Genomic DNA, 25,713 nt, shown 5'->3' with positions numbered 1-25,713 from the left:
AAAAAAAAAAAAGAAGAAGATAGTATGGAGGGAAAAATGAAGGGGGGGAATTGGAGGGGGAGACGAACCATGAAAGACTATGGACTCAGAAACAAACTGAGGGTTTCAGAGGGGAGGGAGGTGGGGGGGATGGGTTAGCCTGGTGATGGGTATTAAAGAGGGCACGTACTGAATGGAGCACTAGGTGTTATATGCAAACAATGAATCATGGAACACTACATCAAAAACTAATGATGTAACGTACGGTGATTAGCATACATAATAAAATTTAAAAAAAAAGAATAAAGGCACATGCTTCATCAATTCAAAACATTTCATTAGCTCTTATTAATCTAGTCCCTTTAAAAATATTTTTATTAGAAGACTTGTCAATCAACAAAACAGTAACTTTTTTCAAGAGTGCCTTTAAAATATTTCCTTTCAAAAGAATTCCAATTAAAAAAAATGAGACAACAATAGGACCCAAGATTGTAAAATTAACATGGATGGTTTGTAGATGCAGTCAGACTTGGGTGAAAATTCTGACTGCACCTTATGATATTAGAGAAGGTTGTTGATTTCTCTATACTTTAGCTTATTCATTTGTAATGTACAGTGAGGCAATGATCAACATCCAGTTTTTTGACAATTCTGTAAAACTTCTCTGAGAACATATGGTAAGCCAGCACTTTTCATTATACAACTGGCTTTTCAGTACAAGTGTTAAATATAGAAGGCTTTCTTCAGAGTAATTGGGTTTAGCTCAGTTGCATTTGTTCACATAGTTCTTTTGCATTTCTCCTAGTATCATAATACTTTCTGGGTATTTCACTGAAAATCACTGTTAAAAATCATTCTTTGACTACACTTAATTTAAGCATAATTCAAATGCAACACTGGTTTTCTATTTTAGGTCAAACCATATGAAACTGCTGATACTTAACAATTTTTGATATACAAATAAGCAATACCATATGGCTCAAACTATGTATGTATTTTATTTCATCAGAGATGATTTGTTAAACTTAAGGAACTGATAAAAACTGGGGCACAAATTTTTATTCACATTGCACGATGGAATCCATTTAAAATCTTTCTACTTTTCCAGACAACAGTTATTACTACCTGGAAATATATATTTCACATATTACTTAACAACTATTTTTGAGTACCTAATAAGTAACTGGTACTGTTCCAGGCACTGAAAATAAAATGAATAAAAGTAAAAAATTCCATCTTGTCTCTTGTCCCTTCGAGTGAGAGAAAAAGACACACACTTAGTATATTAGATAGTGATAAGTACTAAAGAGAAAAAATAAAGCTGGGGAAATGGATAAAATGTCAGGAGAAGAGTCTATTTGCAATTTTAAACGGGATGGCAAATTAGGTCCTGAATGAGAAAATGCCTGGAGTAAAGGCCCATCAAAACTGAGAGACCTAATCATACGGGTTTCTGAGGTAAAATCTAAACCCATTCCCTCCACTATTATGTAAGCTTCCCGAGGACATGGACTGTGTTCTATTTACTGCCAGTCTAGCACATGTAACGGGGCCTACTATATTGTAGATGCTTGATAATATAAATAAATATGTACAAGTGCTTACACACCCCCCCCCACATTGTTGTTGATAGCCTTTCCACATCTAACCTTTTTCAAGATACTATCTCTTGTGGATTTATAGTCGGTTGCTACTGAATACAATGTTATAATTAAGACTTAATAATGACTTCTCAATATCTATTTCCTATTACGGGTCAAATTCCAGGAAAGGAGGAGCCAGGTCTATCTTGCTCATTACTAATCTCCAGATATTGTACCATGCCTGATCCACAATATCTACCAATCTCAAAAAAAAAAAAAAAAAATGAATGAAAGGTATGACTGACTGACTGACTGACTGACTGACTGACTGACTGAATGAACAAGGTCATAAAGGATGAAAATCAGAGAACAGCTTAAGGAAACAGTATAAAAGTTTAGCTTGGAGGACGGGACATGCAGGGCCAACAACAGAGCACAGCTGGACATAATGCAGTAAGGCATGGGAACAGAATGTTGACTTAAGAGGCTGATCGCACAGTTGGTATCTTATTTGGAATAGTGAGAGAGGCTATGGATAGTGGTACTAAGTAAGTGCTTCCTAAGTAAGAGCTGTGAAAACTTTATCCTAGCTAAAACTTGGCTCCTCTTTTACAAAAGGAGCTCTGTCGATGAGATAAATAATTTCCCCTACAGAAAGGGCTATGGGTAGAAGAGAACTTAATAATCAACTGTCCAATTTGATTGTTTCTACTTCTAAGATAAAAAAAAAATACTGTAAAGTGTCAGCTTCATCAGCACTTAATGATACAGCCTGATCAGTAATCAACAACCTGCCTTTGAAGAATGTCATGTGATATATGTCTTATTATTCAGAAGTTAGCAATATTAATCTCCAAATTTCAAGAGGTGATAATTTAAGGAAATCAAATCAAGCCACATACTAAGGTATTTTCTTAAAGTTGCAATAAAACTCATGAAAAAAAAAAAACCTATTTAAGAATAAATTCTAAATCAGTAAATTACCTTAGAAAAAGTTACAAAGAAAAAATAAATAATGTGCTGTCCAGAATATACTCAGGTTTAGTTAGGAGATATTAATATGCAATTCATATTACTAAGCCTTAAACATGTGTAATATTGAGAAATGGATAAATATTATCCTATGATTTCATGTAAAATAAGTGAAATTGCCTCTACTGCCACCTAGCACACCTATTTCTGATTTTGTTTTAGCAGGTGCCCAAACCCCCACAGCTACATCTGCTCCCTGGGAGGAGTTGAGAAGGGCCAGAGCTGCACTTCTTTATGTACTAGTACAGTGCAACTAACCACATGAACAACATCTGTTCCCCCAGGAAGCTGCTCTGAATTCTTGCGACTATGCCAGGCCAAACACTCTGGAAGTATCCTCTACTTCACCTTCGCAGTGTCGACTAAACAGATTTATAATGATTTTTCAAAGTGCTTTCATCACTTGACTACAAATTCCACAAAGAAAAAGACCGTGCAACTACTTCCTCAAGTGTAAGGACCCAGTTTGACTCCCCTTTATTTCCCACAGTGTGTCATGCAATAAATGATACTTTGATGTTGATGTTAATGATTATAGCTCTCTAGGGTCTTCCAACCACTATTTATTAAATCATTTCCTAGCTTTTCTTCCACCTTTACCTTAAATTCAGGTATTTCTGAAGATCCTAGCCTTGGCTCTCTTCTCTAGTCATGCTGTCTATACGGTTTTGTCCAACTACTCCTAAGGCTTCAACTATTACCTATACACAGTCACTGGGAGGCTTTCTACACTGGTGGCTTCTCAGTATTCACACCCTTGTCTAATCACCTCCCCTTTGAATCTGGGCCACTCTTCTGAGTAGCTTTAAATAAAAGAATACAGCAGAAGTGATGCTGGGCCAGTTCTGGGATTAAGCCTTAGAAGTCCTGGCAGCTTTGACTTTTGTACGTTTTGGAGTCTTAAGCCACCATGTAAAAATTCCAGCTAACCTGCTAGAGATCACATGAAGAAACCATGGGGCAAGAGAAAAGTCTCTGAGACTACATGGGGAAAGAAAGATAGCTGTCCCTGCATCCCAAGCTGAGCCCAACTTCTGAACAACCCACAAGCTCAGTGCAGCCACATCCATGACCACGGGTGAGAATGGGAGAACTGCCCAGCTGAACCTAGGTCAAACTGCAAAACTGTGAGCAAATAAAAGCATTTGCTCTTTGAAGCCACTTAGTCTTAGCCTGGTTTGTTATAAAATAGATCAAACAGCTGGTAAAATCTAAATCTCTAGCCCTGACCACTCTCTGGGGATAATAGATCTAATCTCAAACTCTTAAATTTAAATTTCCATATAGTTATCATCTCCTTTTCAAATTCAACATTTGCTAAAATGGATTTCAGTATCTCACCTATATAATACTGTGTAAGTTGCTGATTTTAAATTCATATTCCTCAGGATTATATGGCTCTGGAGTATTGCTAGAGATGTCTTCTAGAACAATCCAGGTGGGCATGTTCAAATTCCAATTCTTAGTCCCATCATATCATGGGTCTCGAAAACTAACTACAAGCTCAAAACTAATTTAAACAAATTATTGTCCAATAAAAAAAAAACATATATAAGCAAAGTATGAAGAAACATTCTTTAGCTATATGACTTCGGGCAAGTAACTAAAATTTTTGAGCTGTAATTACCTAATAAAATACTAAAGTTTGGATATAAATGATCTGATTTTACAACAGAAATTGAGATTTCATTTTGACAGTGACATTTTGAATGTAATAAACTACTAGATGCAATACAGTGCAGTAGTTAAGAGCACAGAGCCTGGGTTCAAATCCTTGGAGAAGTTACAGAGCTATTAACTATTAGATTCTGCCAATTAACAGCTCTGTAACTTCTTCAAGCCCCAATTTCCTAGTCTGTTAAATGGATATAAAAATAAGTTTATAGGGCTATTATAAGAATTAAAGGAGCCAATATTTCTAAAGTACGCAGAACACTGCATAACATATAATTGTTAACTTCTAATTTCTTTAGAAAACTTAATCACCAGTTTGTTTTCTTATGTACCTACCATATAATAAAATAACCACTTTTTCTTTTTCTTTAAAAAAAGATTTTATTTATTTATCTGAGAGACTGAGCAAGAGAGAAAGATTGTGCATGAGCAGGGGGAGGGGCAGAAGGAGCCTGACCTGGGCCTCGATCCCAGGACCCTGGGATCATGACCTGAGCCGAAGGCAGACGCTTAACTGACTGAGCCACCCAGGCACCCTCACCACTTTATTTTCATAAATTTCATTCTTGAAATGTCTCTAAGAAACCCATGTTCAGTATAACTAGCTATCTACTTAATCTAACTTCGGCCTTTAGATCACTGATATTTTTTTGAATAAGGTAGCATACACTTTGTTGTTACTAACAGTAGGTTACTAAGAGATAATAAAAAATCTTAAAAGGATGTGGGTTCGTTTTAATCAGTAGTAATAAATATTATTTTCTCATCAAGCATGTTATCTCCATTTCATAAAACAACGATTTACTACTTACCACTGATTGTCTTAGGCTTTTTAGCTATGTATTCTCTCCATTTTCTTGAACTGAGCTGGCTGGGAGGTGGAATGAGTGTGTTACTAATAGCACATGGCAATACAAAGAGAGCACCGACCTGGATAAAACAGAACATATTTTTAGTGACTGCACACTGAGATTAATTCTTAAATAGTGTCACCTGACAATTTTCCACTCGAATTTCACCTATCTAATAGGTACTTTGTAATGCTCTCTCACAAGTCCACTGGAAAAACAAAAACAATGCCCAAACTGTCAGAAAAAAAAGTAAAAAACCAGACAAAGGTAGTCAAACATGGGCTCTCTTTTCCAGTAAGTTACAGATCTCTGAAAACCTTGTTATTCACAATATTTGCTTCAAGTTCAGGTTGTGGTATCATTTCTTTGTATATCTGCAAACGAGTGAGAGGCTGGGAACGCCATCATCAAAAGATTTTGTCATACTTAGCCATAATTTTATAACCTTTTGTCTGGATGGATTATTGTTCTGGTTTCAAAATTATAATACATCTGTAGGTAATTTCAAAACTCTGTTCCTAGAAATCAGAGATTTAATCCTAATAAGGTATAAACTGCAAAGAAACCATGAATCATATGCCAGAAAACATACAGCAGCTTCTGACTGATTTGTGAGAAAACTCAGCTTATTCATCTTTGCCTTCCCAGGGCTGGGCACACAGATTTTTATTAAATACTTGTTTTCCCAAAGCCAGCATATGATATTTAGGCAAAATCTCAATTTGATTAGGTACTGAATAAAACAAACTGCACTCCGAAAGCTACACTTTGCTTGTTATTTTAGAAATATAAGCTACAACAACCAGCAAATCCCAATAAATAACATTTTTTTTTAATTCTGGGGAAATTTAAGTAAGATATCTTATAGATCTCAAATCTAATGAAAAATGACTTCTTTTAAAATTTTATTTTATTATGTTATGTTAATCAAATACCATCAACTTTTTTCAAAGAAATGGAACAAATAATCCTAAAACTTGTATGGAACCAGAAAAGACCCCAAATAGCCAGAGGAATGTTGAAAAAGAAAAGCAAAGCTGGCGGCATCACAATTCCAGACTTCAAGCTCTATTACAAAGCTGTCATCATCAAGACAGTATGGTACTGGCACAAAAACAGACACACAGATCAACGGAACAGAAAAATCACTTTTAATTGTCACTTGTAGATGGATGAGTCTCATGACATATATGATATTAAGTCAATACTTTAATGTATTAGTTTTACTGATATTTATTATCTTATGTATTCTTAGATATACAAATAAGTATATTAGGAACAAAAAAAAAGGGAAAATTAAATGTTTATTTTTGTTATTACAGCCACGCCTTTTTTAAATTCTAAGACAAATGTATTTCACATAATTATTAGACACTAAAAATAAAAAAATATTAGCAATAGAAAATAATCATTAAATATAAAAAGATCTATATTTAACTTTGAAACACTAAATCCTAGTTCTGCATACTTGCATAAATAAGACTATGTAGCACAAAATTCATAACAAAAGTATTTTGCCCAAAGGATAGACAAAGCTGTGAGTATGCTAGATCAGGGCCCAGTTATAACTTAATTATGTAATTATTATAGTTAAAGCTTAACAAATTAGAGATGCTAAATGCAGTTCAATGCACAACTTAAAGCCTGATATTATAAGTATGTCCTACCCAGGCAAAGAAGTAGCCAAATGTTTGAGACAACTTATTCTTGAATAAACATTTGCTACAAATACGAAAACAAACATTTCTAAATCCCATAAACTACAATTTCCTACAAAATACATTTATGTCAATTGTTTATATTGTGTTCAAAACAAACTTGGATTCTGATAACTCGTTCTCACTCATGCACTAATCATTAGATACACTCTAAGACTTGAGGATGGTGCTTCTAGGTTATCATACTATCTCCAGAATTTAAAAACCAAATACCATTTCAAAACTTTGGTTCATTCTTTTCAGTAGGCACCACCTGAACAAGCAGGCACTAAGGGAATCACATTTCTAACCTTGCAAACTCTCTTCTTAAAAAAATATTTCCTGGGGCGCCTGGGTGGCTCAGTTGGTTAAGCGACTGCCTTCGGCTCAGGTCATGATCCTGGAGTCCCTGGATCGAGTCCCGCATCGGGCTCCCTGCTCTGCAGGGGGTCTGCTTCTCCCTCCGACCCTCCCCCCTCTCATGTGTTCTCTCTCTCAAATAAATAAATAAAATCTTTAAAAAAAAAAAAAAAAAAATTTCCTGGGGGGCGCCTGGGTGGCTCAGTCATTAAGCGTCTGCCTTCGGCTCAGATCATGATCCCAAGGTCCTGGGATAGAGCCCCACATCGGGCTCCCTGCTCCGCGGGAAGCCTGCTTCTCCCTCTCCCATTCCCCCTGCTTGTGTTCCCTTCCTCGCTATGTCTCTCTCTATCAAATAAATAAATAAAATCTTTTAAAAAAAATATTTCCTGGGGTGCTTGGGTGGCTTGTTTGGTTAAGTATCCGACTCTTGATTTTAGCTCAGGTCATGATCTTAGGATTGTGTGATCGAGCCCTGTATCAGGCTCCATGCTGGGTGTAGAGCCTGCTTAAGAATCTCTAGCTCCCTCTCCCTCCGCCCCTCCTACTACTACCAGCCCCCACCCCTGCTGCTCTCTCTCAAAAATTTTTTTTAAAAATAAATAAAACAAAATAAAAAATATTTCCTGGTCATAAAATTAGTAGATATCATGATTCCTTAACAATCTTCTTATTTTTTACTAATCTAATAAAATAAGCTTCACTATAAAAGGTTTTTATTTTTATTCTGGGCCTGATCAAATTTGTTTTTTTAAAGTCAGAAGTTGACTTAAGATCATATAAATCACTAAAATTTAAGTACTATGAAAGCTTCCTAAGGAGGGACCTTGTCCATTTTATTCTCTCCAGCATCTGAAACAAGCCCCGGGCACACAGCAGGCAGTCTCTGCCCCAGCCCCTCACACAAAACTGCTGAAAAAATAAATGAAAACCAAGTTATAAAGCATTAGAATTATTTCAAAGGATGAGCATGCAAATCAAAACTACTTTTTTCAAAAATGTAAAAAACTAATTATGACCTAGTATAAAAGGAAAATACAGTGCTTCACATTCAGAGATATGTTAGCTAAATTATGTTTCCAAAAATCATCCCTTTTGCTGCATTAAAGTAGGAACATCTATAAAAAATTCCATCATTTATTTGTCCCTTACTGATAAAGAATACTCTAGTATTTTTTAAAGATTTTATTTATTTATTTTAGAGAGAGAGAGAGAGAGAGGGAAAGAGCACATGAACAGGGGTAGGATGCAGAGGAAAAGGGAAAAAGAGAATCCCAAGCAGACTCTGTGCTGAGCACAGAACCCAACCAATGCGGGACTCGATCTCATGACCCTGAGATCATGACCTGAGCCAAAATCAAGAGTCGGATGCTCAACCAATAAGCCACCCAGGCACCCCAAGAGTACTCTAATGTTTTATAGTCGTTGTCCAAGAAGCAATAAAAATGACAATCTAATATACCAAATTTAAAACAAAACAACTGAAAATACGATATAAATATCATTTAGTTTGCTTCTAATATTAGTGTTGCCTGTCTTCAATAACGAGATGCATTAAGGATTATTTTATACCTGTATTAAACAAATTACAGGTATGTATCTGATTTTGACTTGAAAAATTACCTATAAAAGCAATTCCTAAAAATTTCATTTTATCTTCAAAATATCTAGAGGATATTTGGAGCTTTATATCTTTCAGGAAAATATTTCACATATGCATGTCTATCATTCAGGCCAGATAAACTTCAAAGACATTAAAATTAGTTACCAACCATCTTTTATAGCATACTTCACAGCTTGTAAAATATATTCCAATTGGTTTTCATTGCAACTTTCGCAACAGGTAAAACAGGGATTATTACTTACAGTTTACAATTTAAAAAGCTATAAGCCAGTAAGTGGTAGAACTAGGACTTAAATCTAAGTTTTCTAAAGTATATACACTCTTACTTGAGACTTTCTATTCTACCATACTCCTCCCCTCCCCTATTTGAAAACACAGGTGAAATGGTTAATGATAAATGATATTCTCATTTCCTAGAATGAAGAGGCTCCCCAAAATTAGGTGAACTAGATAAGGTTAAACAGAGAACTATTTAGTTACTTGGGTTAAAGCAGGAACAGATTTTTTTTTTTAATTCTTTGTGCTTTTTTTTCTTTCCTTTTTCTGCTTTTTCTTTTTACTATACAACTTTGCAAGATTTCTATGTGCATATTTTTATAAAGATATATGATCTTATTAATTCGATTAAAGTAAGTTCACCTTATTACTCTATTGCAGTCTGCTTGTTTTCTTCATAGTTCCTTTTGTTGGAGGGGGACAGAGGGAGTGTGAGGAATGGGGGAGAGGGAGAGAGAATCTTAAGCAGGTTCCACACTCAGTGCAGACCCCCACGTGGGGCTGGATCTCACGACCCTGAGATCAGGACCTGAGCTAAAACCAAGAGTCAGCTGCCTAACTGACTGAGCCACCCAGGCTCCCCTCTTCATATTCCTTATTATTTTCTCTTTTTCCCACCAAAATATAAGTTCCATGAGGATAGTGTTCATCTCTCTAATCCATCACTGGATCCCTAATACCTAAAACAGTGTCTAGCAAATAATAAGATACATGTTGGATAAATAAGAAAAGATAAGTGTTTTAAATTTCACATTAGGTATTCTTTAGAGGATGAAAACACAGGCTAATATTATACTTCAGGCTGTTCCTTCAAAGGCTACTTCATCAAATAAACACAAGTACACTATTAAAAAACTTAATTTTATGGAAAAAGAGGCTGAAAGTCAAAATTTTAAGATTTATTTATTTGAGACACACAGAGAGAGAACATGCAAGGGGTGGGGCGGGGGGAGGGCAGAGGGAGAGGGGAAGAAAATCTTAAGCAGGCTCCATGACCCAGAGTGGAGCCCAACATGGCTTGACTATGCCACCCTGAGATCATGACCTGAGCCAAAATCAAGATTCAGACGCTTAACCATGAAAGTCAAAATTTTAAATTATCTATAGTCAAGCATCTTAAGGCCAAAATCATTATTTCCATTACTGTATCAATTTTCTAAGGGAATTATAACCAGTATTTGACTATAGTGCCATGGGGAAACTATAATTTTAATAATAATTTTCCTCCCTACAGAATTGTTTGAAATAGTTTATTTGTTGTTAAAATAGTAAAATAATGTTAAATATTGCCAATGAGTATTCTGTGCATTAAAAATTGTTTTCATAGAAACACAGTAAATAACCAGAAAGAAAAGCAAACTTTTAGTTTTTCCCATTAAAAACTATACTTGACTTTAAATAGATGACTTAAATATATACATATACATATATATATGTATATATATATAAAACTATTGAAATAGCCACAAATATCATAAACATCACCAGAATTAAGAAAGAAAAACTGAGGGATGCCTGGGTGGCTCAGTCAGTTAAGTGTCGGCCTTCGGCTCAGGTCATGATCCCAGGATCCTTGGACAGAGCCCCACATTGGGCTCCTTGCTCAGTGGGGAGTCTGCTTCTCCCTCTACCTGCCACTCCCCCTGCTTGTGCTCTCTCTCTCTGACAAATAAATAAATAAAATCTTAAAAAAAAAAAAAGAAAAACTGAAAACTTATTGATAATACTGTGAGGCTTTAGAAGTTTTTCTCATTTCCACCCATCTGTCCTACCATGAAAAAGATAATGCAAGCGTACGAATATCTTCTCATATAACTGAAATCAGATGTTGAAGGAGTAGATTAACAATAATCTAACGTGTTTTCAAATTTTAAAACTAACAAAATTACCAGTCATGAAGCTTATTTTTGAAAATCTCTTCCAAAAACTTAGTATCATTTCATGTCTGCAGAGTACTTTGGTGTTATTATGGGAAGTTCAAAGTATCTTAATATCAATTAGGACCAAAATCCTTTGTTATATTAAAGAAGCAAAATTATTATGCAAAAACAGATTAACAAACTATATTCCCTTTTCTCACCCATCCTTAAATGTTAAGTTAAAAACAAAACAAGAAACCTATACCTCGCCACGCAAAGAAGAAATCTGCTCCAACAACAACATGGAATTCTGTTTGGTATTGTTTTTTGTCAACCCTCTGCACTAAGGAGTTAAAGAAATGATAGAATGGTAACCGTGAAACAATACTACTCCCTAAAACAAGTTTGGTCCTCTAATTCACAAGGTGCTTAGATTAATTTATTAAAAATTTTAACTGTAGGAATTCACAATTGCTCCTCCCCTTAAGGAAAAGAATTTTTCTAATGCTGAAAATATACCAAGAAAAAAGTGCTTCTATGAAGAGCATCCCTATAAACCACCAGAAAAAGAGATTTGTAAAAACTATAGTTTCTACACAAAAATTTAAGAACACCATGCTAGAGTTCCAAATCCAGGCAACAATTTCTTTTTATATAAAATGTTCTGTTCTTAGGTGTATTTCTAAAAATCCTTTTCTTAAAAGACAGTCTAAAATATGTCGAATATTTGCAGATACATGAGACAGCATTTGTATTTACTTAAGTATATAAAAAGATACAGTGGACTGGTGCTTATATATCCAGCCTGCTGATGGCAACAGAAACATCTGCACATTTCAGGAGTATATAAATTACTCAGTTTTTCTCCACATATTCCTGACATTTCTCCATCCTCCCTACCCCATTAGCAATGAGTAGCAATACCAGAAAGTCTTCTGCCTATTCTAGGAGCATATAGTACTTGAAGGAAGATTTTTTTCCTTTTGAAAGTTGTAGAGCTTCTCTTAAAGCCATGGCAATGAAAAATATACTGAATATTATTAAAGAAAAAACCCCAGCATGGTCAAATATCTAAATGTGGAGGAAACATTCTACCTGACACAGAAAATGTAATCTAAAATGAACATGTAAATAAAAGGATACAACTCAAATTCAATGTCCGACATATAGCAGGAGGGTAGATCTGATAATTTTATCATCTGCACAAATTCTAAAGCAGGGCCATAATAATGGAAAACCTATGAAAGAAATAAGATTATGTAATACTTTAAATTCTACAAATAAAATAAAAGTGAACAAATTAGTGATCAGAGTTTAAAACTTTAAAATCGATCTTTAAAAGCAGGTGTTTACACATTATGCAAGCCAAATATTAAATCCTCTATAGCAGACAAGAATTTCTTCCATTTTAATTCTACCTTTCAGAGTAGAGACAGACATAGAGATTTCTTAGTAACTGAAGAGTTTTAACAGAGGGAAAATGAGTCTGGAAAGAGGCAAGCAAAGGAAGACAAGAGTTCTCAACTTTTCCTATTTATTTTCAGCAAGACAGGTGACCCAAGAAGCTAGGATATTGAAGAAACAAACTTAGAGCGTTTGCAAGGCTGAGAGATAGAAAGAGAAGATTCTCCAGAATGAACTTAGATTGAGTGGTGTGCTGAGATTAAAAAAAAAAAAAAAAATCCTTGAAAGAAATGCTGAAGAAGTTAAGAGAGCTAGTGAAGCCAAGAGTCCTAATTAACAAAGAGAGCTCCACTCAGAGAAATAAAATTGCAGTGTTTCTTTGGGCAGAGTCTAAAACTAAGCTACCAGTGAGCTAGTGAAGGAGGACAGATATTTTAGAAGTTGAAGCTACAATACTTCACAAGAAGGGTAAAGAAAAGCAAACACATTTTGAGGAGACTACCCAAAGTTTTAAACTTTGCAGAAAGCTGAGTAATTTCACCATCTTTAATTATGTGTATATGTACACATAAATACACACACGAGAGAGAGAGATAGATTGTACCCTAAGATTCCCGTCCATAACAGCAAAACTTAAATATATTATCCATACTTGAATGGTGTCTTATGAAAGAAGAGACACTGAAGTCATCAATCTTATAATCTTTAGAAAAGAATATATTGGGGCGCCTGGGTGGCTCAGTCGGTTAAGTGACTGCCTTCGGCTCAGGTTATGATCCCGGGGTCCTGGGATTGAGTCCCACATCGGGCTCCCTGCTTATCGGGAGCCTGCTTCTCCCTCTGCCCGCCGCTCTTCCCCCTGCTTGTGCTCTCTCTCTTTCTCCCTATGGAGATATGGGACACAAACCAATACTTCTTAAACCGTGAATGAAGCAAATGTCAGTTAGTGTAATCCCTTTCCTCATTTAACCTTCGTAATAACTTTGTAAGGTAAGTGTGTTACTGTCTTCATTTCACGAATGAGTTAATCAATCTACCCAGGTTACAACACCTTATAGGTGACAGAGCCAGGTTTCAAACCCAGGTCTACCTAACATCAAAGCCTGTTCTCTTTCCAGTGTATCATATTCCCTCCAAACCGAGTCTCAGAAAGGTCCCATAGCAAAGTCCTCACCAAAGGAAGTTTCAGGCCTATACTGATCTAAAGTTAGGATCATTCCATTTTAAAAACAAAATAATGATAGTTTTCTCAACATTCAGTGCTGGTAACACAGTATAATTTAAGCGCTTAATTATAATTATAATAAAAATTATGCCAGTGAGCACATTTAAGCACATATATTAGAAAAGTTAATTTTAAGATTCAAACATATCTTATGAGAACAAAAATATGCATGAATGAATGATTGCAAAATGAATTAAACATAGATTACCTTCGGTAAAATGTTCTTATCCTTTGATGGTATTACCCTTTTGGCAAGAATGCAAGGATTTAAATTAGATGTACCAAAATTCTTAGGTGTGACTCCCTTTAAACAAAATTCAGGAAAACTAATTTCAAATCCAAACTGAAAAGAAACCAAAAGAACACAGTTAGAAATACCATGAATAAACTTACAAAGACCAATACATCTTATTGCAATGTAAAAGTTGAGAAGAAAACCACATGGAAATATATTTTTGATTCCTCAACTCAAAATGTGGTTCTTCCATTTGTGTATACATCCTTCCTGTTTTAACTTACATATGGATCTTTTCATGAAAAGCTCTCTTTGGCCCTATAACAGCCCACAAGAATGTATTAAGCCCATTCTGTGCAACCACAGAGCCAAACAATTTCCTTTACATATAGTTGTTCAATATGTGGCTTCCTATCAGTCTGCAAGTTCTGCAAAAACAGAGCGTGTCTGTCTTATTTAAACAAATTCTTAGGACAGAGCCTCACACATAGTTTGCTTTCAAAATAAACTGTTGATGAAAAGATCAATTCCTGTAGAAGCAGTAATAGTAGGGGTCTTAATAGTAATGGTAACAATGATACTAACAGGGCGCCTGGGTGGCTCAGTTGGTTAAGCGACTGCCTTCGGCTCAGGTCATGATCCTGGAGTCCCTGGATCGAGTCCCGCATCGGGCTCCCTGCTCTGCAGGGAGTCTGCTTCTCCCTCCGACCCTCACCCCTCTCATGTGCTCTCTCTCATTCTCTCTCTCTCAAATAAATAAATAAATAAAATCTTTAAAAAAAAAAAAACAAAACAATGATACTAACATTTAATGAGTGGTTACTTTGTGCTTTACGTAATTTCACCCTCATAAAAATCTATGAGATAGGAGCTATTATGACCCCTATCTTACAGGTGAAGATAACTGTGGCACCAAAAGGCTAACTATTACCCAATGTGTCACACAAAACTAGCAAGAAATAGAGTAGGGATTTGAATACGGACAATTTAACTCCAAAATCTATGTCTTTAATCACTATAATGCCTCTATGCTAAAAGCTATTCTCCACCAAAACAAGTGATTTCAAGTTTTAAATTCATCTTGTGGAGATATGAACATTTAATTTCCTATTCATAAAAGAATCACATGAAAAGAACTCTCCATTATTTGTGTGTATGCAAACGTGCAGTTTCAAAAAATGTGTACAAAAACAATTCTCCTAGCTAATTCTATCCTACAGGCTTCAAGCTGGCTCTGTGGTTTGTTTACATTAAAACCACTTGCAGAGAAGGTTTACCTGCAGATTGAACTTTCCCAAAGTAAGGATGAGGCAACATGTAAATCAGCAAGAAGGACCCAATCACATTAATTCCTATTGTCTTATTAGAAGTTTTTTTTTTTTTAAGATTTTATTTATTTATTTGAGAGAGAGAGAGAATGAGAGAGAGGAGGGAGGGTCAGAGGGAGAAACAGACTCCCCGCCAAGCAGGGAGCCCGATGGGGACTCGATCCAGGGACTCTAGGATCATAACCTGAGCCGAAGGCAGTTGCTCAACCAACTGAGCCACCCAGGTGCCCCCTTATTAGAAGTTTTATTAAGCCATAGTTAAGGGTGAATTGAAAAGGAAAAAAAATCTAGTAATTAGTGCAATAAATCTTTATAGAAATATAAGACCCAACTCATGCTCCCATGCCACCCCGAACAAACATTAAGAAACTTTATTGTTTTTTGGTATTTTTAAGATTTTATGTATTTATTTGTCAGAGATATAGAGAGAGGGAGAGCACAAGCAGGGGAGCGGCAGACAGAGGGAGAGGCAGGCTCCCCACTGAGCAAGAAGCCCGATGCAGGACTCGATCCCAGGACCCCAGGATCATGACCTGAACTGAAGGCAGATGCTTAACCAACTGAGCCAGCCAGGCGTTCCAAGAAACTTTATTGTTTTAGTTTTACCTATATTCAAAAATATATAAAATACTAGATACTTACTTTAACATGCACACAACTTATAAAAGCCACTCAACATATTCATTCATCATAAAAGATGCCAAAATAGAATTGGAGTCTCATAGAAATTTAAGATCAGAGAAGTTGAACTAATCCAATATTTTCATCTTGTAGTTGAAAAATCTGGGATCTTGTGAGGTTAAAAAAAATTGTTCAAAATCAGAGCTGATTAGTAGAGAGCAGTGATCATTTAAAGTAGTATTATACCTGGGTGGCTCAGACAGTTAAGCGTCTGACTCTTGATTTTGGCTCAGGTCATGATCTCAGGGTTGTAAGACTGAGCCCAGTATTGGGCTCTGCCCTCAGTGAGGAGTCTGCTTGAGATTTCTCTCCTTCTCCCTCTGTCCCGCCCCCTTCTCCCACTCTCTCCCTAAAAATAAATAAATAAATCTTAAAAAAAAAATAAAATGGTATTATAGTTAAGATGTTCTAAGCAGCTTTCCAGTAGTTTACACATGTAATGAAATAGGCGTCTTGGATAAACAACATGAACTCAACTAATGTTAAATTCTATATTTTTATTTTTATTTTTATTTTTATTTTTTTTTAAAGATTTTATTTATTTATTTGACAGAGAGACACACAGCAAGAGAGGGAACACAAGCAGGGGGAGTGGGAGAGGAAGAAGCAGGCTTCCCGCCGAGCAGGGAGCCCTATGCGGGGCTCGATCCCAAGATCCTGGGATCATGACCCGAGCCGAAGGCAGACGCTTAACGACTGAGCCACCCAGGCGCCCCAAATTCTATATTTTTAAAAGACTGTTAGATTCTAGAGCTGCAGTGTCCAAAAGATAACCACGGTGACTATATAATTAAAATAAAGTTTAAAATTCTATTTTTTGGTTGAAATAATCACATAAGTAATCACACATAAAGTGCTCAGTAGCAATATAAGGCCAGTGGCTACTGTATTAGCACGGGTGGAACATTTCTATTATCGCAGAAAATTCTTAGATAGTGCTATTCTAGAACATCTTTATAAGGTACATTTTCATTCAAGTTCATTTAAATTATCTGTGCTGTAAATAAAGCTGAAAGGCCTGCTTTGCAAACTGTGATAACTGAGAAATCCACTTACCTTTCTTTCCCATATCTGAATCTTTCCCCTCCATAATTCCTTTGAGTCAATAGCATTTTTGAGATCCTCTAAAGATACAACATTAGCAGAGAGGTATTCTGCAATTTTCTGACAATTCCTATAAATAAAAGATTATGATGGTTAAATACAGGGTTTTATATCTTCCTTAGATTTAACGGTTATAGTTAACTATAATCCTAACAGGGAAAAATGCAGTTTCTATTGCTGCTTTTATCTACTAATATTATAGAACATCCCTTAAGTCAGTCTCTGAGGGAGTCACTATTACATGTCCATTTAATCTCAATATCCCTGTTAAGAGGAATTACCCTTAACACTACAGATGAAGGTACAGATTTTCCTATTACTGCTTATTAGCTTAAAAGTGTCAGATATACACATAGGTACACACACACATAGACTTAGTATCAGTCCTTTATCTTCAAAGGGAGAACTGCTCTCCTAAATTTTTCTCATACAGCTTTGTATGGAATTCCATAGTAGCACTTCTCACAGATGATCATGACTATTAGCACTCCTGTTTCTCCCTGTATTTCAATGAACAAGATCAAATCTTGCTTTCTTAACTAACCAGCATCTATTGCTGTGCTTGGCATAAAGTCAGTGCTCAATAAACATTTGTTAAATGAATAAAATCATGAAGTTAATAAATCCAATTGAATACTTCCTTAAGGATACAATTGGTCCTTACTAAAATATCATAAAACACAACCGTATAGACTTCTTTCTATATTGCACATAAAACAAAAAAACAAATATGACATAACAAATCCTGTGTATCCATGTATCCATGGTATTCATCGTGGTGCTCAATGAACAATACACACTTATTTAAAAGCACACAGTGTGTTTAGATAATTAATGCTCAATAATGGTTATAAAACAGCATTGATGATGGGCGCCCGGGTGGCTCAGTTGGTTAAGCGACTGCCTTCGGCTCAGGTCATGATCCTGGAGTCCCGGATCGAGTCCCGCATCGGGCTCCCTGCTCGGCAGGGAGTCTGCTTCTCCCTCTGACCCTCCCCCTCTCATGCTCTCTCTCTCTCTCTCATTCTCTCTCTCAAATAAATAAATAAAATCTTAAAAAAAAAAAAACAGCATTGATGATATTTACTAAAAACTTAAATACCTCAGGAATATAAAGTATGAAACAAGAAAAATCTAGATTCTTCTCAATAGATAAACCTCTAATAACAGTATGACATAAAACTATCTTGTCACATTAAAAAAAAACTTCAAATCATAAGTCTATTAAAAACAGGATACCATGCTAATTGTAAAGACATAACACTGAGAGCCAATAAAAACAGAACAGCTTACATTTCACAATGATTTCCTGCTATAGTAATCTTTGCTGAATACCATTCCTTCAAATGTTTTAGTGCTCCCACAGTAGGCAGACAGTCTTTCAATTTAGGAGGATCTTTGTCAGAAGGCAACAGTATTATATCTATCATTGCTCTACCTAGAAAGAGAATAAGGCATTTTCGTAATTTTTCTGAAAATCAGAAATGTCTCAAAATAGTACCCTAAAATATTGAATTTTACATTTATTTAGAATACAAAGAAGGATTTTAACTTTAAGTTCTGAAATTCTTCAAAACAATACACATCTTTAGGAGTTCAAAATTTCTAAATGTTCATCATTGATTTAAAGCCATGTTATCTTGAAATAGCTGGCATATGCCAGGAAACAATGGAGTCTATCATAATTACTTGCCAATTATGCACCAGTGCTTAATTATATATATTGCTCTTGATATCATCAATGCTATTGTTGTACTGAACAAAGAAAAAAAACCTGGGCAATTTCAGTATATTTTTCTGTACTTAATTTATACAAAAGGGAATGAATTAATATAAAATTGTAATGTTCAAATAAATTATTTCTTTGTATAGGACAATAAAACACTCAGAAAACTCAACTATACTGACAACATCATTAGTTCCTAAGAAAAAAAGTATAACTCCATGAAACTTCACATTTTATAAAATTATAAATTTACCAAAGGACCAAGATAATATAAATGAAACAGAAACCAAATAGAAATTTGATAATGAAAGCATTCTAATTTGCCAAAACAGCAACTATATGTTTCAATGCATATTTTGAATTTGACACATTTCATTTAAAAAACTGATGTTTATTTATCTATGTATTCAGTTATTTTCCATGTGGGATCTTTACACTAAAATAGGATCTTGAATATAAGGATTAGATGATGAGCTATCAAGTCCTTCATGGTAATCACATATGCTTTACTCATCATTATATACTCAGCTCCTAGTACATGACATACAATACATGCAACAAATATCTGCTTAATAAATGACTTTCAATGATGACAATATTCAAGAACGCCCTTCAAAATTATTTATAGATGCCAAATTGTACCTCACTTTAGATGCCAGCTACTTGAATGACACAAAGAAAGATAAATTTAAGACAGAATACAGCTTTCAGAATAGTATGATGCAATATTTTATAAAATATGCTTTCCATTATAGTAAAAAAAAGGGGGGGGGCTTTGTAAAAAAATGCTGAGTAGGGGCACCTGGGTGGCTCAGTCAGTTAAGTGCTGCCTTCGGCTCAGGTCATGATCCCAGGGTCCTGGGATCAAGCCACACATCGGCTCCCTGCTCAGTGGGGAGCCTGCTTCCCTCTCTCCACCACTTGTACCCTCTCTTTCAAATAAATAAATAAAATCTTTAAAAATAAAATGCTGAATAACGGGTTCTTTTACTGTATAACTTTCTTTTTTTTTATTTTTTAAAGATTTTATTTATTCATTTGAGACACAGAGATACAGAGAGAGAGAGCACGAGCAGGGGAGAGGCAGAGGGAGAGGGAGAAGCAGGCTCCCTAATGAGCCAGGAGCCAGTTGCAGGGCTCGATCCCAGGACCCTGGGATCATGACCTGAGCCGAAGGCAGACGCTTAACCATCTGAGCCACCCAGGTGCCCCTACTGTATAACTTTCTATTTGATAATGTATATAGTGGCCTCACACCTTATAAGAACGTTATCCAAATGATCTAGGTTGAAGAACTTCTTTCTCCCAGAGGTATTCATAGGACTAGTGTTCTATAGAACATACTGTGGAAAACAATGGTATGTAGTGGAAACATTCCTCAGTAATAACTACATAAGGAAACGGAGATGGGTATTTAATTTTCTAAGTTCTAATTTCTGTCTAACTAAATAAAAAACAATTAAGAGAACTGTAATGCCTCAGTGATATACTTTATTAAAGTGTGTTTTGTGTCAACTTCAATTAAAAAATTATTTTTCAGAGTGCCTGGGTGGCTCAGTCGGTTGAGCATCTGATTCTTGAGTTCAGCTCAGGTCATGATCTCAGGGTCCTGAGATGAAGCCCCACATTGGGCTCTGTACTGGGTGTGGAGCCTGCTTAAGATTCTCTCTCTCCCTCTCCCTCTGTCCTTCCCCTCCCTCTAAAAAAATTTTTTTTCATTTTGAATTTCGAAATTAGAAGTGAGGACACTAGCATAAAGACTGATTTCATCACTCATTCATAGAAAGTATAAGATAAGATATAAATTATTGAAAACATGGGGCACCCAGGTGGCTCAGTAGTTAAGCGTCTGCCTTTGGCTCAGGTCATGATCTCAGGGTCCTGGGATTGAGCCCCACATCTGGCTCTCTGCTCAGCGGGAAGCCTGCTTTTCCCTCTCCCACTCCCCCTGCTTGTGTTCCCTCTCTCGCTGTGTCTCTCTCTGTCAAATAAATAAATAAAATCTTTAAAAAACATTATTGAAAAGTCATAAAATATTACCAGGAGCAGGAAGTTTATCGGACAGCTGATGCAAATTTTCTGCAGATTCTTCATATAGGCTAAAATAAAAGGGTAAGTTAGAAAAACACACCCACACATTTCATATAATAATGATAGGTAATATTAATTAAATGGACCTATGTGCCAGACACTATTAAGTATGTTAAATGCATTATCTTATTTGTCTTCATGACAATCCATGAGGCACTACTATTATTATTATCCTTTAAATAATTTGCCTCAGCCACATAATTAGTAGGTATAGAAGCTAAGATTCAAACACTGAGTCCAAGTTTTTAACCACACCATCAAAAACAAACAATACTAACAAAAGAGGGGGGAAAAAACTCTAAATTATATGTAGTATATTAAACATAAATCATAACTAGTAGACCAAACATTTTTCTGAACCCTAAAAGTAAGTATTGCTAAGGGTTTAATAAAGAAGGCTACTGCTTTTCTCTGAATGGCATACTACAGCCCTGGGTGGAAAATATGATGATGTCCTCCAATTCTTCAAAATCTTTTCATTTTATCCAAATGATGATTTTTTTCTCAAACATTTATTATATAACATAAAGTTACTTAAATCCTTTATTACAAACCTGCCATTGTCTAGAAAACCTAAGGCATGTTATGTTAAAAAATAGTTTTCAAGCTCCCTCTTGTGGAAATAATTATTAGGTCACTTACTAGAAATAATTACATTTACACTCTTTTAGTAATGGTGGGAAACATGGGATGATAAGAACTCTAAGGCTGGCAGGCACCTTAGAAATCACCTGAAAGGATCTCAACCCTTTATGGACGAGAAAATAAAGGACTAGAAAAATGGAGTGACTGGCCCACGATCATGTAACTAGAAACTACCTCTAATGACTCCTGGTTCAATAACCTTTGCTCAGTTCTACAAGATCTCCTTTCATTAATCATACAAATATAATTTGAAAAGAGGAAAACAGAATTTTTAAAGTCTCCAGTAATTTATAGAAATATTGTAATATGTGACTCCTGCAACAAACAAAAGTGGGATTTTGTAATGAAATACTGTGGAAGACTAAAATGAAAGGTATTAATTATGAGTCAAAGATGGGCTATTTTATGAAGAAAAAAATAATCACAACTTACATCACCTGGACCAACTTGTACCAACTTGTATATTATACCACAATTCAAAAAACCTGAAAGTGAACCCAATGGTCTATATAATCCTCAGAAACCCTATGCATTTTAAAGGTGTCTAAATGTTCAAGATATACATAAATTGACGAAATCATATATTTCAACCTCAAATAGCAAAATGAAAATCATACTTTTAGAATTTGAGTTTGAATGCCAGTTATTAATCTTAAATAAAGTTTCTAGTCAAGCTCTTAAAATTCATAATCAGGCAGAATTCATCTTTAAGAAAGTGACATATTGGGGCGCCTGGGTGGATCAGTCGTTAAGCGTCTGCCTTCAACTCAGGTCATGATCCCAGGGTCCTGGGATTGAGCCCTGCGTAGGGCTCCTGCTGGGTGAGCCTGCTTCTCTCTCTCCCTCTGTCTGCTGCTCCCCCTGCTTGTGCTTGCTCTCTTTCAAATGAATAAATAAAATCTTAAAAAAAAAAGGGAGAGTGACATATTAATTAGAGTATCACTTTTTATGATTCCTGCAATTTTCTCAGCTTGAGAAACTAAACATTTTCAGATGCCCATTTTCCATTTTAAATAGTTTTATTCAAATAAAAGGCCCAAATTGCCTATCTTCCAAGATAAAGAATTGACAATTTCAGTTAACTAAAATTCCCTTTTGATAGCTAAAACATTTAACCTTCACTCTTGTGGCTAAAATACTGTCTAATATTAAGTATTTTACAGATACTATAGAAAGATATTATAGAAAGTAAGCTATTATAAGCATACTCAGCCATGAATAATGATTCTCTGCTATTACTATCTTCTTCCTCAAAACACTCAGCATTCAAACATTCTTCGATATTTGTTTGAAGAACATCTTCAATTTCATCTTTTTCCATACCAAAATGTATCTCTTCCCAGTCAGAACTGCAAAACTAATACATGAAAAGACTGCATTAAATGATGGGTTCCTGAAATTATTTATATTAACAAAGACATTTACTAATGGTTATTTTTTCATTTCTGTTACCTGATAAAATCCACATATTGCCTGCACTGCAAAGAACCACTTCCTGGAACCAGGTATACCGCCTACCGAACATGCTTGAAAACAAAACCATGATTATTAGAAGAAAGGCATACCACAAATAAGCAGATGTTATAGCATATATACGTAAAGAATTATATAATTTTTGATACATATTATATAGTTCTTTAAGATATGTGTGTGTGTATCTACGCATTTACATATAACGTGGATCTTTTTAAAATCTATAAAAATTCAAAAGAACAATCTGCCTAAAGAGCAAAATTATTCACTCACAATGAATACTTTTATTTTGTCAAAATCAAAATCCATACTATTTTATTCACCATTTTAAACACTAAAGTCTACGAAAAAAATACACCCACTCAATTACTGTTGAGTCACACAAAAGTGTGTAAGTCATTTTAGGAAAAATGATCCCCTCTTCAAAGACCATGAAGGTCTGGTTCATCCTGGCTAGAGAGAGAGGAGATACAACTACAGCCTAAACGTAGGGAGGATTCTCTTCTTGGAGACCAGAATGTTACATGAGGATGTGAACTTAAGGGTCATCTCCAGGGTGCATGTCAATCTAGAGCCACGAAGAATGTAGAACTATGTAAAGAAACTGGATTCACAGGAGAGAGGAGAAATGAAGCTTAACTCCTGGGAGCTAGGTAACATGCTAAGTGCTAATTACCGCTTTCTGCCAACAGCCTCAGCAAAAGACTTTACCTCCTACTTCCTTAAGAAGATAGAAATCATTATTAGGTAATTACTCCCAAACATGCTGTCAGGAAACATAGGACATTACTCGCATTCCCATTAGTCTTTCCTCATTACTTTCTGTGAGTACATGAGGAGTACTGCCCTTTCAATTCAATGTTATCCCTCAGACTTCCACTGGGACCCCAAACCCCTGATTAGACGATCTTTCTTGCACCTTCAAGCTCTCCTCCTCTGTCAGTTCCGTCCCATTAGCATTTAAGTTTGCACAGATATTCCTCAAGTTAGAGGAAAAAAAAAAAAACTCCTTTAAATCACCTCCCTTTGCTAGACAGTACTATTTCTTTACTTTTCTTCAAGGATAAACTGTAGCATTGTCTACACTTGACTGTCCCTATTTCCTCATCACATTTTCTACTCCCCTCTAAATCCATTTCAATCTTTTTTTTTTTTTTTTTGTCTCCAATATGCCACTGTAACTACACCCCCTAAAGGCAATAATAACTAGCATGTTACTAAACGTGGCAGCTCTTACGGCTGTTGTTACTTGACCTCTCAACATAAGAGTAAGAAAGGAATCAAAGATGACACAGTTGTCATCTTTCTCCCTTAAAACACTTGGCTTCTGTGGAAGCTATCTTTCCAGGTGCTCCTCATGCCTTTAAAAACCAGTGCTCAGTTCCTTTAAATACTGGGATTCAGTTCAAAATTTTCTGCTCTTTTCACTGTCCATAAATCCCATCCTTTCTCACAGCTTGAACTGACATCTATATATTGATGATTCTATAATCTTTTTTATCTCCAGCCTTTTGAGTTCTGGACACAGGTATCCAACTTTTACAAAACATTTTCACTTTGACATCTTACAGGCAACTGTTTAGAGTATTTACATGTTCTAAACTGGACTTGTCCTAGTCCCTCAAAACCTAATTCTCTTACCTCACTAAATGCCACCATCTACACTGTAGCCAAGCCAGAAACCTAACGTCACTCTTGATTGCTTTCTCCTCTTCCCTTCTCCCAAGTCACACCAGTGCAACACCCCGTCAGGTGGATTCTACCTCTATAATTTCCTTTAGATCTATCCATTTTCCTCTACCCTGACTGCCTCTCTTATTTCTCAGCTGGTCTTCTGCAGCAGCCCCTCCATAACTACACTTTTCTCAAATTTGTCTACTCTACTGTAGCCAGAATACTTCACTAACACAGATGGCACGTCTCTTCCTTCATTAAAGCCTTTAATGGCTAATTATTATTATGATAAAGTCCAAACACCCCGACATGATTTACAAAGTCCTCCATATAGCTATGCCTACCTTTCCAGCCTTAGCTCAATTATAATCATAATGCACTTCCAGTTTCTCAAACTTGCCATATTACTGAAAGCAATAATGCTCCCAGGGTAAGAAATTCAATATGAGCAGTTCTTTCTTTGCATGGTTCTGATATGCAGATTTCAGTTACCATGGTTTCAATAACTCCTGGTCCCCCCCAAAATTGGTTCAAACTCCAGTTACCAAGGTTTATTAATTAACCATAATTGCATAAAGTAAAACGTCACTGCTAGCTTCTCGGATCGCAAATCACTACATAAATCAAAGATGTGTATCATGATCAGTGACCAATCGCATTGCTACTTTCCAAGTTTGTTGATTGGTCACTGCACATCTGTTATTCAGTTCATATGAATAGAGGACAAGTATGTAATTGTGTTTCCTTCTTGTCTCCCAGTGCTAAATCCACATATTATAGAGAATTGGATAATGGTAAGAGGAAATGGGCAAAAGGAAAAAAAAAAAGATGAAAGCGCAGCAAAAAACACAAAGTGATATTCAAATCTAATGTAATTGGATTCTAGAAATAGCTGCTGTGATAAAAAACATTGTGAAGAAAAGGATGAAGACGTCTCAGAGAAAAATGACGTTGGCAAATACCTTTGCACTAAAGGAACTCAGAGATATTTCAGGACATTCAAAGTGCAAAGGATAAAACACTGGAAGCTAATACAAACTTGGGAGTACAGCAATTCACCGAAACACAGAGGAGATGCTCACTCTATATCCTAAGTTGTATGATGACAAGAAAGTGACAAGAACTATTCACACTACTTCTGAAAAAGTTTTTAAAAAAAAAAAAAAAAAGACGAAGAAGAAGAATAAACACT

General features: G+C 35.6%; 1 protein-coding gene across 1 annotated transcript in view; it reads right to left on the bottom strand.

The window, feature by feature from the left end:
• LOC110578917 (MDM2 binding protein) overlaps positions 1 to 25,713 on the bottom strand; it is a 71,187-nt gene that overhangs the window by 43,157 nt on the left and 2,317 nt on the right. The window contains exons 3-11 of the mRNA XM_021688435.1: positions 22,827 to 22,900; positions 22,583 to 22,731; positions 20,679 to 20,737; positions 18,206 to 18,350; positions 16,865 to 16,982; positions 13,773 to 13,907; positions 12,079 to 12,173; positions 11,201 to 11,273; positions 5,081 to 5,198 (exon numbers count right to left, since the gene is read on the bottom strand). Coding sequence (XP_021544110.1) covers positions 5,081 to 5,198; positions 11,201 to 11,273; positions 12,079 to 12,173; positions 13,773 to 13,907; positions 16,865 to 16,982; positions 18,206 to 18,350; positions 20,679 to 20,737; positions 22,583 to 22,731; positions 22,827 to 22,900 — 966 coding nt within the window. The remainder of the gene's footprint in view (positions 1 to 5,080; positions 5,199 to 11,200; positions 11,274 to 12,078; positions 12,174 to 13,772; positions 13,908 to 16,864; positions 16,983 to 18,205; positions 18,351 to 20,678; positions 20,738 to 22,582; positions 22,732 to 22,826; positions 22,901 to 25,713) is intronic.

This window comes from Neomonachus schauinslandi, chromosome 4 (genome assembly GCF_002201575.2).
Source record: "Neomonachus schauinslandi chromosome 4, ASM220157v2, whole genome shotgun sequence".
NCBI lineage: Eukaryota > Metazoa > Chordata > Mammalia > Carnivora > Phocidae > Neomonachus > Neomonachus schauinslandi.
The sequence above is the reverse complement of the archived record's forward strand: the minus strand, read 5'-3'. Positions and strand labels throughout refer to the sequence as shown.